Here is a 14887-nt window from a genome sequence, read left to right on the forward strand (position 1 = left end):
ATCATTTAATTCATCAATTTGTCATGTCACTGCCATGTCACAGCAAGTGTATTACACACATCTCATAATTTGGGTTGATTGTCAAATATGTATCAATTTTAAGGGGTATAGGTGTTCAATAGGTATAACCTTTAGTTGAGGTGTTTAAACGAATTATGCAGACAACTTTAAAGAGTTGTGGATGACTTAAGCCATTAAAAATTCATAAAGTATAATTTTGTTTCACAAGGCATAAGTTGTAAGTTCAGGCTAGTTGAACCCATAGATTTCCTTTTGGTACCCAAAGGGCATAAATACAAACCGAATCCCCTTTCTCCCACCTCTTCACATGTACCCCTTCACCGAACCGCCATTAACAAAGACCCAATCTATACATATCGTGCCTCTCGGACCTCAGCATCATCATTTGTGTCTATTCCTCTGTTTGTTCATCAATTCACTGATTGCTTTCCCAATATTATCTCTTCATTTTGATCTGAAACCTCAGGGTACTGGAGATTCTATGCACATCTATTGATACTGTGGTAATTTTATCGCTCTTTCTGTCTTTTACTTTTTGCAGAAATTGGGGATTTTAGGAGTTGGATTGCAAGTTGCCACACCTGAATTTTGATTCTTTGTCTGTTTTATGGATTTAATTGATGCTATTTAAAGATTTGTGCAATCTGATGGGTTTTGTTTTTACCGATTAGAGCAATCTGCCGGTTAACTAAGAGGATTATGTTTTTAAGAGCTTATATTGTTTCTATGCATATGTTGAACTTTAGGTCTGTTGTGACAAAATGTGAATCCCTCAATGTACACACAGTCAACCAAGCGTTGCCCTTTTTTATTCGTAGGACAATGAAGATTAATGAAGCAATAACTTAACCTTTGTTGTTGGACTGGATTTTCGTGTTAGAGACTTGTAGGTCAGTGTTTGAGATTTGGAGAATCTCTAGCCTTAGAGAACCCCTATTTTGTCTTTAAATTAACAAATTATATATGTTGGAACAAAATGGGCCAGAAATGGATGTAGAGGATTCATATAATCGACTCAAACTAGTTTGGGAATCCGGTGTTATTGAGTTTCCATCTTTTCGATCATATCTTCTGTGATAATGCAATTGGGAATTTAAAAAGTATGAATTGGTCAATTACCCTTAAGGGTCTAACGGCTTATCACTGTCATGGTCATTGTCACTTCAAGATGTTTGTTACTCCAAGCTATTTACATGGATGATGATTTTGAATTGGAAGTAGGTATCACTTGAGGTATATGGCATTACAGGAGAGTAATTGTTTGTAGTCAACTCTTGCGAGTGTGAGATTGTGTTGATAACTCCAACTTCACTATTAGTATTTGTAGCGTTAAGTCATTTGCATTGGTGGGTAACTCTTCTTAGTGGACAGGCAATTACAGATGGAACTATGAAGTTTATAGTGACTAATGTACCTTGCATGCTTGCTTTTGTTAGACTTTCAACATCAGGAGCCTAACATACGGAGGGAAATGTTCATTAGTATTTACCATAACCTTTGAGCATTGATTACCCATACTAAGAAGATATAGAGGAGGATGAAATATTAATAGCCGCGCTCGAGTAATGTATGATTATGTGTCTGCATGTCTAATATATGGTTTACACCACTACACGTCGGCTCATTTAGGTAGGATTGGAGGGTTTTTATTTGCATCTATTTTTATGTTGTATTGCTCTGAGATCATATGGCTTGTAATTCAACAATACTGATAAAGGAAACAAATAGGAACGTCATTTGAAGTTACATTATTACAAAAGTGCAACTCAGTGCACTATGCAACGCTATGCGTGGGGTCTTTGGAAGGGCTGACCACAAGAGTCTATTGTATACAATCTTGCCTTGCATTTCTGCAAGAGGCTGTTTCTGAAGTTATGTTTACAACATATGGTTTACAACTTTTTCAGTTATGCCAAGCTCCTCTTCTGAAGTTATATTATTATATTTGGAAATATAATTAATATTGAATCTGATTGTTCGATTTGGGCTACCTGTTGATTCAGCTTTTAAGTCAGGCTCCTCCCCACGTTTTCCCCATGTCTCACTCTCACTCTCGTTTAATTAATGCCCTTGACCTCATTTGTGGATCCATTTTTGTAGTTTTGCATATACAAAGGTGACACTCTCGGTTTGCTTTTAGCAAGAAAATTATTATTCTAGTAGATGCAACTCCAGGTTCTCATATCCCTTCCCAAGAAAATTTGATTGTGTCTTCTACTTGAATTTGATGTAGCAATTCTGCATAATTTGAAATTTTCTGCTTTTTATGGTGGTAGGGATGTTGAAGGCTGTTTTCTCTCTAAATTGGCAGCACGTGTGGTTATATTGATAACCTATCCAAGTAACTTGTATATAATAGATTGAAGATAATTTGTCTACGGTATATGTACTAATCTATATGTTGGTTAATGATAGGTTTTATGAATCACGTGTCTCTCTATTGTCATTTTTCTTAACTTGGAAGTTTTTAGGAATCAAATTTTCTGCCTTGGTCCTCCTTTTATTTTAGCTGTTTTTTTTTATTATTTTAATTTTAAAGTATTCTCTTTGTGGTATTATGTAGGGTGCTGTTTTCATCATTGAAGGACTTATATTGCAATTTCAACTTGAAGTTCTGTTTTCCCCCTGTTGTTATATATGGGCTGAAGTATATATTTATGGGACGTGCAGAGGATGATGAACCACCACCAAAACGTGTGAAAGTATCCTCCAGAAAACTGGGAGATCTTTCAAAGAGTACACTTCTGACTGATCCTGCAAGTTGCTCACTGAATGACTTGATGGCTCGCCCCCTGGTTTGTCAAGGGGACGATGAGGTCATTGGTGCAAAGGGGGTTGTTAAGAAAGTTGAATTTGTGCGAATCATAGCAGAGGCATTATATTCTCTTGGTTATAACAAAGCTGGTGCACGTCTAGAAGAAGAGTCTGGGATACCTTTGCAATCTGCTGTAGTAAAGTTATTTATGCAGCAAATCCTTGATGGTAAATGGGATGAAAGTGTAGCCACTTTACATAATATTGGTCTAATGGATGAAAAAATTGTTAAATTGGCATCATTTGAGATATTGGAACAGAAGTTTTTTGAACTGTTGGATGGAAAAAAGGTCATGGATGCTTTAAAGACATTGAGGACTGAGCTTGGACCTCTTTGCATAAACAATGATAGAGTCCGTGAGCTTTCTTTGTGCATTTTATCACCTTCACAGCAGGTTCTTACTGGGATGTCGGGTCAAGATGTTGTGAGACCAAAGTCACAAACAAAACTCCTAGAGGAATTGCAAAAATTGCTTCCACCCACAGTCATAATTCGTGAACAAAGATTGATACATCTCGTCGAACAGGCTCTTGACTTGCAACTAGATGCATGTAGGTTTCACAACTCTTCGGTAGGTGAGATGTCTTTGCTTACTGATCATCAGTGTGGAAGAGATCAAATTCCATCTCGAACTTTGCAGGTTAGATTGCATTACTGTTTATACTTTCAACCTGTTCAAGCTTTATCATTCTAGTATTTGTTGTTAGAAATGTTTAGTGCTCCTTATAATCCCCTAATACTTTGATTCATCTGTGTTTTGGTTTAATTATATACAAATGATAAATTTCATGATGGCAAGTATTGATCAAGCTCTTACTTTATGTTCCATATTGTGTTCATTTAATGGATTGTTACATCGTTTAATCTATCTCTGTTTGATTCACTATAGTAGTGGAAAACGCCAAACCACTAGTTGAGTTGACCCTTGTGAGTTGTGTCTTTTAAGTTAAAGACAACTCTTTAGCATACTCTATATCTTATAGTTATGTCTTGTCAACGGTGTCTTAGAATTGTATACGAAGGTATGAGAGCTTTTGCTGCAATACTTGGGAGCTATCATTATGTGTTAATACGTAAGATTATTCAATTATAGGTGTGACTAAGGAGTGTACAAGCTAATTTGCTATCTGAAATTAAGGTTTTATAAGAGTGGAGATGGCTATCAATATGCATAGCTCTTTAGTATATGGTGTAGCTAGTAAATTGTTGGGTTGTGTAATTGTTGAAGATCTTAATAGTAGAATAGTTTTATGATTTTTGAGTTTGTTTTGAACTAGAGTTTTACTATGTTAGCAAGTTACTAGATTCAGTCTTATCTAGTTCTTGTATTGCCAAGTGCTAGTAGTTGTTGCTCGTATCTCAATCTTAACCTGAGTTAAGATTATAGAAAGAGGATCAACATTGGAATAACTATTTGCTCTAAATACCTGCAAGATGAACTTCATCTAAAACTTGCTTAGTGGCTTGATGATCTAGACTTGGTCAAAACATATTCAAGTAGCTTTATAGCTTAGAATTTCAATAGATTTTCCATATTGCCTCTAAAGGGTAGCGCAGTGTGGAACCTAGCGATTGAAAGAGTTGAGAAACGACTTGCAAGGTTTGGAGTACATTGCCACGTCAACACACCCATCACCAAGGCAAATAGAAACGGGCTAAGCATTGGTCCCTGGAAGTGCTTTGAGTCTACTCTCATTGTTCTTACTAGAGTCTTGCTCCATCATCCATGTCCTTCATTGCCTAAATATAAGCCACTAGTATACCTCTAGCCTCGAGGCATCTCCATAGAACTTCCTTTTGGACTTTGTTGTAGGAATTTACTAGGTCAATGAACACCATATGTCTCTTTCTCTCCCTATACTTCTCCATTAGTCTCCACAAAACGAAAAGCTTCTGTAGTTGATCTTGACATGTATCTGAGTTGGTTCTTGAAAATACACACCCTCCTCACCCTTATCTCCACTACTCCTTCCCAAACTTTCATAGTGGCTTTGCAGGTTGATACCCCTGTTATTGTTGCAATTTTGGATATCACCCTTGGTTTTTTACAACATAATCATTGCACTTCATCTCCATTCTTCGGGGATTTTAGTAGTCTTAAAAATGACATTAAACAATCTAGTCAACCACTCTATGCCTTCTCTGCTTGAACTCTTCCATAACTCTCATGGAATCTCATCTAGTCCGATTGCTCTTCACCTTTAGCCTCCTCAACCTTAATACACCTAAAGTATCCAAATTCCTGACGTCTCTTTGAGTGCTCCAAATCACCCAACACAATATCTTGCCCCCTTCTTTGTTCAAGAGGTTATGAAAGTATGCTTGCCATTTTCGTCTATTGACTCCCTCTTCCACTATCACTTTGTGTTTCTCGTTTTTGATGCACTTCATGATTCGTGTCTCTCCTTGGCAAGCATATACAACTTTTTATCTCCACCTTTGTTCCCTAGCTTGATACAAAGTATTCAAAAGCTGCCCTTTTTGCCATCGTAAACATTGATTTTGCCTCCTTTTTCATAACCTTGTACTTTTTTTTATTCGGTTGCTTTCCCTTCTCGTCTTTGCTTTCCACCAACTTTGCAGAAGCAGTCTTCTTTACTTGCACTTTTCCTTGGACTTCTCTAGTCCACCACCAATCCCCTCAGTGACCACCATGGTTGTCCCTCAAAATTCCTAGGCCCTAGCACCTCTCTAGTTGCTTCCCTAATTCAACCAACTATCCTATCCTATATGGTGTTCACATCCTCATTACTCCCCCAAGGCCCCCAACCCCGATCACCATCAACCTCTCCCCCATCTCCCAAACTTGGGTAGGGGTCAAGCCACTCTATTTGATCCTCGGTTGGTCATACGATGTCTTCTTCTTCCCCCCCTCTTAATTTCCTAGTTAATCATCAAGAGCTTATGTTGGGTAGTAAGATTCTCACTTGGGATAACCTCGCAGTCGTTGCAAAGGCCTCTATCACCCTTCCTAAGGAATAAGTAATCAATTTGAGTTTCGGCCACCGCACTACATAAGGTAACCAAGTGATTCTTCTTCAAAAAGCATGGATTCACTATCACCAACTTGAAAGCTTTGGCAAAATCTCGAAGCAACACTCCATTTTAAACCCAAAGCCAAAGCCTTTATGCAGATCGTCAAAACCACTAGGGGTTGCCCCGATGAGAACCGCCAATTAGTAGCTTCTCAGAGTGTGGTATACCCCTCATTAGTTCATCCAAATCCTCCTAAAAGGGTAACAATGAAAGCTAGAAAAGTTGAACAAGAAGTAAAAAACATAGGCAAAAATGAGCAGGCTACTAGAGAACGATGCAATAACGAACAAGAGAACTAGAAGATTGAACAAGAAACTAAAAGAATATGGGTTGAAATGGACAATACACTTTTTTGATATAGGTAACTTAGAAATGGACAATACACTTGAAATAAGGTCAGCAATGAATAAGAAATTTGCACAAGAAACTAAAAAACATAGGCAGAAGTGGACAAAGGAGGGGACTAATTGGAAGATAGAACTTGGAAAAAAATCTGGTCAGATGTGGATGTTTGCAGGTTTGAATGATTGAATCAATGAATTGATCTGTGGATCAGTGTTTTGGACGTCGGAAGGCGATAAAAGGCGACAAAGGTCTGCCACACGAGGCAAGCGGCAAGGCGCTCTCCTTTTTGAAGTGCGGCACCAATTAATACCAAAAAATTAAAATGTTTAATGGCATATGTAAATAATCAAAATCTTAATAGCAATAACATATTAGCAAATATTTCAATTCAAAAACTGAATATAGATAGTACATACTAAAAGTCTAGAACTTGTATGAGAAAAAAAGAACAAAAGTCGAAACAGAAGTAGAAGTGACTTTGAAGTTTGAAGAAGAAGAAGAAGGAAAAAGAAACTAAGGAAGAAGAATTCTGAAGAAGAGACATGTATTGGTTGGACTGTGGAGTAGCCGGAAAAGTGTGGCTAGTCACCGGAGGAGTCTAGTCGAAAACCCTAAAATTACCTTTCAACTTTTAAAACACTAAATTGGTCGCCTTTTTTTAAAGAAATTACAAAAGGTGACGCCTTTCCCGCCTTTCTTGCCTCTCGCCTCTCGCTTTTTGTCGCCATGGCGTCGCCTTTTAAAGATCGCCTCACCACAAAGCTAAAAGGTGATGAAGGGTCGCCTTGCCTCGCCTCTCACCATTGGCGACGAGGCGATCACCTTTCACAATTGCTCCAATTCAATTGATTTCAAGAAAAAAATTGCTATCATCAACCGGCGGGTGATGAGAATAATTGTAGCGAAAACAATGACGGGGCTGATTTGTGGAGAATTCCGATGGAATCAGTGACTCCGATGTCAATCAGCACCACAACTTCTTGTCCAGTTAGGGAAAAAACCTGCTTATGGCTTTGTGAAGTAGCTTAAAATTGCTCACTGTTATGAGTACTGCTCCGGTTTGATATCTTCTGACCTCCTTGATAGAGGTTGCCCTAAAATAATGTTTTCTTCTCTGGTCGGATCAGATCAGGGTCGACAACGTGGTGATGGGTCAGCGATGCTGGCGGTATGTGGCGGAGGAGAGAAGTTTATGTATAGAGAGAAAAGACTGAAAATTCTGTGGAGAGAGTAGGAAGTTGTTGGTGTTTTTTTACCTACCGTATCCTTTGTGTAGCGATGCAAAATTTTCTACTTTGTTTGTGGGATGTCTACATGGACCATTAGTTCCCAAAAAGACCTAGATTAGAGTTCGGGTCTTGAGGATCTTAGGCCTCATTTGTTTACATTAAGATTAAGACGTCTGAATCTTACATCTGAATATTAAGATGTGCATTAAGATCTAGATGTGTAAATCTGAATAAACATCTGAATATTAAGATGTCTCTGAATCTGAACACTGAATTATTAGGACTGTTTGTTTTCAATATCTGAATGTGCATATGAAATTAAACGCTATATCAATAAAATATTATAAAAACCTCATTTTAGTAAAATAGTTTTTTCTTTTATAGAAAATAATATTTTGAACTTTTTAATCGTAACAAGGTAATATGATTTATCTCTGAAGAATTTAACATTAAGTTACATCATTAATATGGCTATTCTTTGCACTCAAAAACTTTGAGAATCTAATATAATGCAATGTAAAGTAGTTTATATAGAGTAGTAATATAATGTTTATGAAAATATTTTATTTTATAATAGACATTTGTTATTGTTATTGTCAAATAATTAATACTTTCTTATTTTCTGAAACCGTGCTAAATATTATACCATGAGAGTGCTTATCAATTTAAATATATTGATTAATTTATGAAAGTAAAAGGTGTATATTAAGTTAATAAGAATAAAGGAAATTATAATTGTAAGCATGTAATTAACATTAATTAAATAAGAAAACAACTTTTATGAGTTGTTGTGATGTAGTTGAATTAAGATAGGAGTCTTATTTTTGAGTTTAAATGGTGTTAAGAGTGTGTTAGAGATCTGATTCATTCAGACATTTTAGACCCATTAAGAGGCTTATAAGAAAATAAAACAAACTTAATAAGCTGGATTTGAATAATTAAGATTCAGTCCTTAAAAACAAACACACTTAATGAGGCGAATCTGAATGATTAAGATTCAGACCCCTATTAAGTGCAAACAAATGAGGCCTTAATCTTTTAAGAGGAATAGCTTGTCAATGTTTATTCCAACTAATTCACGATGCAAAAAAAGGTTCACATTTCAAATAATGGTACAACATGACCTTATGATGACATTTCTATAGTTGTGCACCTCCTTCCTTACATAATAACTTTCTTGGAAGTGTTAAACCTCATTTTGTTAAGACTAAGATGTTTGAATATTAATACACGTCTGAATATTAAGATGTGCATTAAGAATTGGATATTTGAATCTGAGTATAGATCTGAACATTAAGATGTTGCATTAAGATTGGAATACTAAATAAATAAGATTGATTGTTTTCTCAACATCTGAATATATAAAACTTATTTTTATTTAAAAATTAATATATATAAATTCGAATATAACCTCATATTATATGAATAAAATATATTTAAAAAATTGTACGGGGGCTGGTAGTGGTGATGGTGAATGGTGGTGGTTGTGGGTGTCGATTAGGGATTGTGTTGGTTGTGCATAGTAGTTAGTGGTAATGGTGGTTAACAATAGTGGTTAATGATGGAGGTAGTTATGGTACCAGCTAGTAAGTGTGGTGGATACAGTGTTTTGGACGGCGACAAAAGGGGACAAGGGCCTGCCTCGCCACGAGGCGAGGCGAGCGGCGAGGCGTTCGCCTTTTTGAATCGAGGCGCCAATTAATACCAAAAAATTAAAAAATATTTAATTGCATATATAAATATCCAAAATCTCAATAGCAATAACATAACATATATAAATATCCATTAAAAGTACTCTCACAAAAGTTACAATTAACCGAAATAATTATAGAAGATTTTTTTTTTAAAATGTAGGCAGCGGGCAGTGGGCAGTGGCTTCAGTAGTTCAGTTCTTATTCAGAAATCAGACTTCAGTCTTCACAATAAAAAACAGAGGGACTGAGAGAGTACTAAAAACAGAGCAAAAGAAGAGAAGATAGATTGATTCGAGAAAAGAAGAGGAGAGATTCCAGTCGATTTCAAGCAGTACCTGAGCAGCAGCAGCAGCAGTCGCGACAGTCGACTTCAAGTTTCCAATCGCAGCAGCAGCAGTTGCGAACTCTAATTCCAGTCGAGGGATTGATTTCAAGTCTCCAGTCGCAAAATGAGAAGGAGCAGTCGCGACATAAGTTTGAAAAATACCCAAAAAACCCTAATTTGATTATTTGGCTTTTTAATTATTAAAATTCAGACTTTAAAAATAAATAAAAAATAAAAAAGGCGACGCCTATTGCATCGCCAATTCACCCCTCGCCTTGGCTCGCCTTTTTGATCTCGCCACGCCTCGCCTGAAATAGGCGCCAACCCCTCGCCTCGCCTCGTCGCCAAAGGCGAGAGGCGCTCGCCTTTAAGAACACTGGGTGGATATTATTGATAGCAAATGGTGGTGAATGATGATAGTGGTTGATGGTTGTGATTGTCGGTAGTGACGATATATAGTGGTGGCTGTTGGTAGTGATCGGTGGTCATTGTGGTAGTGACGGTTGGTGGCGACAATTGAAAATGGTAGCTAGTGTTTGTGACATATGATTGTGGTGATTGACAACTCAGTGGTTGTGGTTGAGGATAGTTGTTGTTGGTAATTGATAATGGTGGGCACGGTTTTTTGTGGTGAAACTGGATGGTGTAGTAGTGAACTGCCAATTTTGTAGACAGCTGATGTTGACCAACCACACAGTTATTGGACTGTTAGGAGAGAGCGGGAGGTGGATGCAAAGTGAAACAAATAGACCAGCCGATATGACCAACCACACAGTGATTCAGTGATTGGACTGATAGGAGTGAGGGAGAGGTGGATGCAAAGTGATGCAAATTTTGTGCTCTCGTTAACTTTGTACTTCATTGGCTTTCTTTTGCTCTCATTTACTAGCTTTATGCATCAACCTCTGCTTTTCTGAGAACCAATTTTCTTCGTCCTCCATTATCCAAAAAGAACATTGTTTCCCATGCTTATGATTATTTCTGAATTTTCACCGATATGTAGAGTAGCTCGAGTTTATTTCTACCGACATAATTTTCTTAGCACTTGATGTCTAATTGTTTCATCCTTGATTTAATTTTCTAGATATTACAAGATCACAGTGATGAAGTATGGTTCTTACAGTTCTCCCATGACGGAAAATACTTGGCCTCGTCAGCTGCTGATTGTTTGGTGATCATATGGGAGGTAAGTGCCCTCTTGAAGATTTTTTGTCATATCCTCTATTGATAAATCATTACTAGATCATTTATCACATTGCTTTCAGCTGAATTTCGTTTCCTCCCTTTTTGTATCTATTACCATCCTGGTTTACCATGGGCTTTTGCATTTCTATTGAAGAATTAGTATTGGAGGACAGTGAAATAGAAGACATTAGTGGTTTTGGGAAATATCTTTACCTTATTATATGCTCAAGATATGGGGATAAAATATACTCCCATCCGTTTCAATTTGATTGTCCTGTTTTGACTTGTCACATAGTTTAAGAAAGTAAAGAAGATTTTTGAATCTTGTGGTCTTATATTAAAGATGTGTAGAATGTACCAAATTCCCTTTAAAATTGTGGTCTTCAACATGCCATGTGGGAAGTTAGGATTAAAGAGTTCCCAAAAAAGGAAAGAGACGTTCTTTTTGAAATGAACTAAAACAGAAAGTAGGAAAAACAAATTAAAACGGAGTGAGCAGTTCACCAATACCCTAAATGTGAAAACATACATTGTTACAGTCAGAATCTTTTTCACTAGTGCGAATAACTTATTTCCTGATCTAAGTAAAAGTCAAGGGACTCCTCAGCTTGAGGAAATAATCTAGTAAAACTAATTCATGCTCAATTATTCGTCAATCCTAGGCTCTTGCAGATATTGTAAGGGTGTTTACTATTTGGTCATTTGAATAGAGAAACCTACAAGTATATCCCCGGCTTAATCTTTTTCTGGTGAAGTAACAGATTGTTTCATTGTGTTTTATTTTTTCTTGAAACATAGATTTCAAGTTATGTTGGTACAACTTGATCGTCTCAAAGAAAAAAGAAGAAACCCAAGTAGTATTAATTTTATTTTTATCTTTTTCCATACTTGTATACATTTATAAAATCTTATCACTGGTCAAGCTATAATACTGTTGATGTTTAAAGATATCCAGCTTTGTATGTGGAAATCAGCACTAACATAAAAAAAGAGCTGGTAATTCTTTTTGTTGAGAAAGGTAACATATATGTTATAGATAAGTTGCACAAAGGATATGCAAATCATATTTACATTCCCAAAGTAGGCAAAAAAGAGCTTCTTGTTCTTAAAAGGATTCTATAATTTCTACTAAGGATTCAGCATCATCTAGGAGTTCTTATTACACAAAAAATAAAAGAAGAGCAGACAGTTCATCTTAATTTTCTGTGCTGAGCTGTAGGTTCAAAAAAGAAAAAGATTGTAGGTTCCTTCAAAATATCTTGTGTTTCTTTGTTTCTTTCAGTCTGCCACATGTGAGGTATTGTTTGCGACTGCTTTTTCTGTCTATTTTTCCAACATTCCAGTAGTATTTTTCCAACATTCCAGTAGCTCTCTTGTAGTTGGTACTTGTATTGGCTCTTTTTGGTTTATCATGTGGTATGTGCATGCATTGTCGTTGGTGCTGCTTTTATGGATATAATAGAGTTAGTTTTGACATGTCCAATGTGCAAGGATCATTCTCCTCCTTGTGTTGCTTCATAGTTGGTAACAGTTTGAAAGAACTGATTTTATTTTTTTCCGGGAGCTGCTTTTGGGTTTAGGCAGGAAGCACTGAATAACAGAATACGAAGCTCTGAAAATGTGATACTATTATTTATAATCGGAACATATCAGGAGAGTATTGTGATAAACATAAGTTTAGTGAAGGGTAGAGGGGCGGGCCCATTATCCACCGAGTTTAGAAGGCTGTGATTGGTCCAAAGGGCGGGTCATAGACGGATTTCTCGGGTATCAAAAAAAAAAAAAAAAAAAAAAAACATAAGTTTAGTGAAGGGTAGAGGGGCGGGCCCATTAACCACCGAGTTTAGAAGGCTGTGATTGGTCCAAAGGGCGGGTCATAGACGGATTTCTCGGTTATCAAAAAAAAAAAAAAAAAAAACATAAGTTTAGTGATCTTTCTCAGCTCTCAGCTTTCTGTTCTTTGTAGGTGAAATTGGATGGTTTGTTCTGTGTGAAGTACCGATTTTCTGGACACCAGAAACCTGTTTCCTATATTTCATGGAGTCCTGATGACCATCAACTCCTCACCTGTGGGGTAGAGGAAGTTGTCAGACGATGGGATGTTGAATCAGGTGAATGTATACATATTTATGAGAAAAATGGTCTTGGTTTGATCTCGTGTGGATGGGCTCCTGATGGAAACAGGATATTATGCGGTGTAACCGACAAAAGCATTAGCATGTGGGATCTGGAAGGGAAAGAGTTGGAGTGTTGGAAAGGCCATCGGACTATTAGAATATCAGATTTGGGGATAACTAGTGACGGGAAGCATGTAGTCTCTGTTTGTAAAGATAATATGATACTATTATTTGGATGGGAATCAAAAGCAGAGAAAGTAATTCAGGAGGATCAAACAATAACTTCATTTGTACTGTCCACAGACAATAAGTATTTATTGGTTAGCCTTTGGAATCAAGAAATCCATCTGTGGGATATAGAGGGAACTGCAAAACTCATATCCAAATATAATGGGCATAAACGTTCACGATTCGTCGTAAGATCTTGCTTTGGCGGACTGAATCAAGCATTTATTGCCAGTGGAAGTGAGGACTCACAGGTACTTCTCCTCTTGTTGATCAAGAAACACAATAATTTCCAGTATAATCTATTTGTGATATACTTGTGACATATTCCTTTACTCGCCATGACATTCCTCATGTTTTAAATATCAAATTTCTAGTTTGCACGTCATAGCAGTAATTGACAATAGTACTCATTTGCATCCCCTTTGTATGCTGAATGAATGAAAAATTGCCAATAATATCTGAGACAGGTAAGCTATTTCGGGGTCAATCTATTAGGAATAGGGTTACATTGATTCTAACTCTCACATTTCAAAAAAAAGAAAGTAAAAAGGTCCCGATATAAAAATGATCCAATTTATGCTTTGATGCTTTCCTTTTTACTTGAGGAATAAAAGCAAGTAGAAAAATGCCTATTTGATGGAGAGATACTGTTTGTCCTAAAATTTACATTGAAGAGCATGCCTAACAAGATTGATTGTTGTTCCCACTCAATACCTTCAATTAGGTTTTCACAAAGATAGATCTCATTTTTTTTTTTTCTATTTCAAAAAATGAGGAGATCTATCTTTGTGAAAACCTAATTGAAGGTATTGAGTGGGAACAACAATCAATCTTGTTAGGCATGCTCTTCAATGTAAATTTTAGGACAAACAGTATCTCTCCATCCGTTTCATTTTATATGATAGAGTTTGATTGGAAAAAGATTTTAAGATTTTATTATATTTGTGGCAGTGGAAGAAATAGCTTCTAGGAAAAAGATGTGAGATGGAATATTTTGTAAGAAATAGCTTCTAGGAAAATTTGCTAGTTTCTTCGGTTTCATTGATGGCTTTCAAACCCTAATTCTGCATCAATTCTGAAATCCAAGTCTCTGATTTTCATGGTCTTTTTCCATTCCATCATCAGCTGGAGGGAGTTATGACCCCCTAAAAATATCTTTGCTTTGACTCTTTTCTATTCAATGTTCTGCAATGCATTTATCATATTAAGATAAGATTTTCTCTTTGCATGTATTACCCATACCATATTTTCAGGTTTATATATGGCACATAAGCTCAGGAGAACTTGTTGAGACGTTGGCTGGACATTCTGGAACAGTAAACTGTGTTAGCTGGAACCCAGCAGATCCTCATATGTTGGCTTCTGCTAGTGATGATCATACAATTCGCATATGGGGTTTGAATCAAGTAAAAATGAAACACACTGACACAGTTAGTAATGGTGTACACTACTGCAATGGGGGAACTTAGAAGTCTTGGAGGCAAATTAGGGTAATGTAAAGTTAAGTAGATCCTGTTCTTAATCATTTCTTTCTGTAGATTCTTTTAAATCAATGTCAAGTTAACATTTATGACAAGTAGGAACGTCAAATTTACATTTAAGTCCACCAATAAATTGTGTACTCTAGTTCTTTTATTGATTTCTTGTGTGATTAGATAGATGATCTTTCCGTCCTAGAATTAGTTAGTATGCTTTACTGGTTACTTCATTGGATGTGTCGATCTGCATTCTAGATTACGTTGCTATTCAACCAACTATGTTATCTTTTAGCCTGTCTGCTGTTCTTCATCCACCATCTACAACATGTATTTGGTTATAGATTTGATATTAAAGATTTTATGATTTATTAGGTAGATAAGAAATGTAGACACGGTTATTTTGGTTTTTTTAGA

At 36.4% G+C, this 14887-nt stretch overlaps 1 protein-coding gene across 2 annotated transcripts; it reads left to right on the forward strand.

Moving 5' to 3' along the window:
• The first annotated feature begins 251 nt into the window (after nt 1-251).
• On the forward strand, nt 252-14653 carry LOC102605993 (WD repeat-containing protein 26-like). 2 transcript variants are annotated; one of them, XM_006354244.2, is made up of 5 exons: nt 252-524; nt 2585-3476; nt 10550-10651; nt 12617-13246; nt 14249-14653. In XM_006354244.2, exons 2-5 carry the CDS (start codon nt 2679-2681, stop codon nt 14462-14464), a joined length of 1746 nt encoding a protein of 581 aa, XP_006354306.1. In that variant the 5' UTR covers nt 252-524; nt 2585-2678; the 3' UTR covers nt 14465-14653. The 2 variants fall into 2 exon arrangements, with proteins under 2 accessions (XP_006354306.1, XP_015167260.1); XM_015311774.1 differs by having other exon boundaries at nt 2692-3476.
• Nucleotides 14654-14887: the final 234 nt, after the last annotated feature.

This window comes from Solanum tuberosum, unplaced genomic scaffold (genome assembly GCF_000226075.1).
Source record: "Solanum tuberosum cultivar DM 1-3 516 R44 unplaced genomic scaffold, SolTub_3.0 scf00175, whole genome shotgun sequence".
NCBI classification, from domain to species: Eukaryota; Viridiplantae; Streptophyta; class Magnoliopsida; order Solanales; family Solanaceae; genus Solanum; species Solanum tuberosum.

Bases quoted from the DNA above. Each gene is read 5' to 3' on its own strand.
- LOC102605993 (XM_006354244.2), top strand. From the start codon at position 2,679: ATGGGACGTGCAGAGGATGATGAACCACCACCAAAACGTGTGAAAGTA. The intron at 10,652-12,616 runs GTAAGTGCCCTC...TGTTCTTTGTAG, and splicing joins GTTTGGTGATCATATGGGAG to GTGAAATTGGATGGTTTGTT. The intron at 13,247-14,248 runs GTACTTCTCCTC...CCATATTTTCAG, and splicing joins GTGGAAGTGAGGACTCACAG to GTTTATATATGGCACATAAG.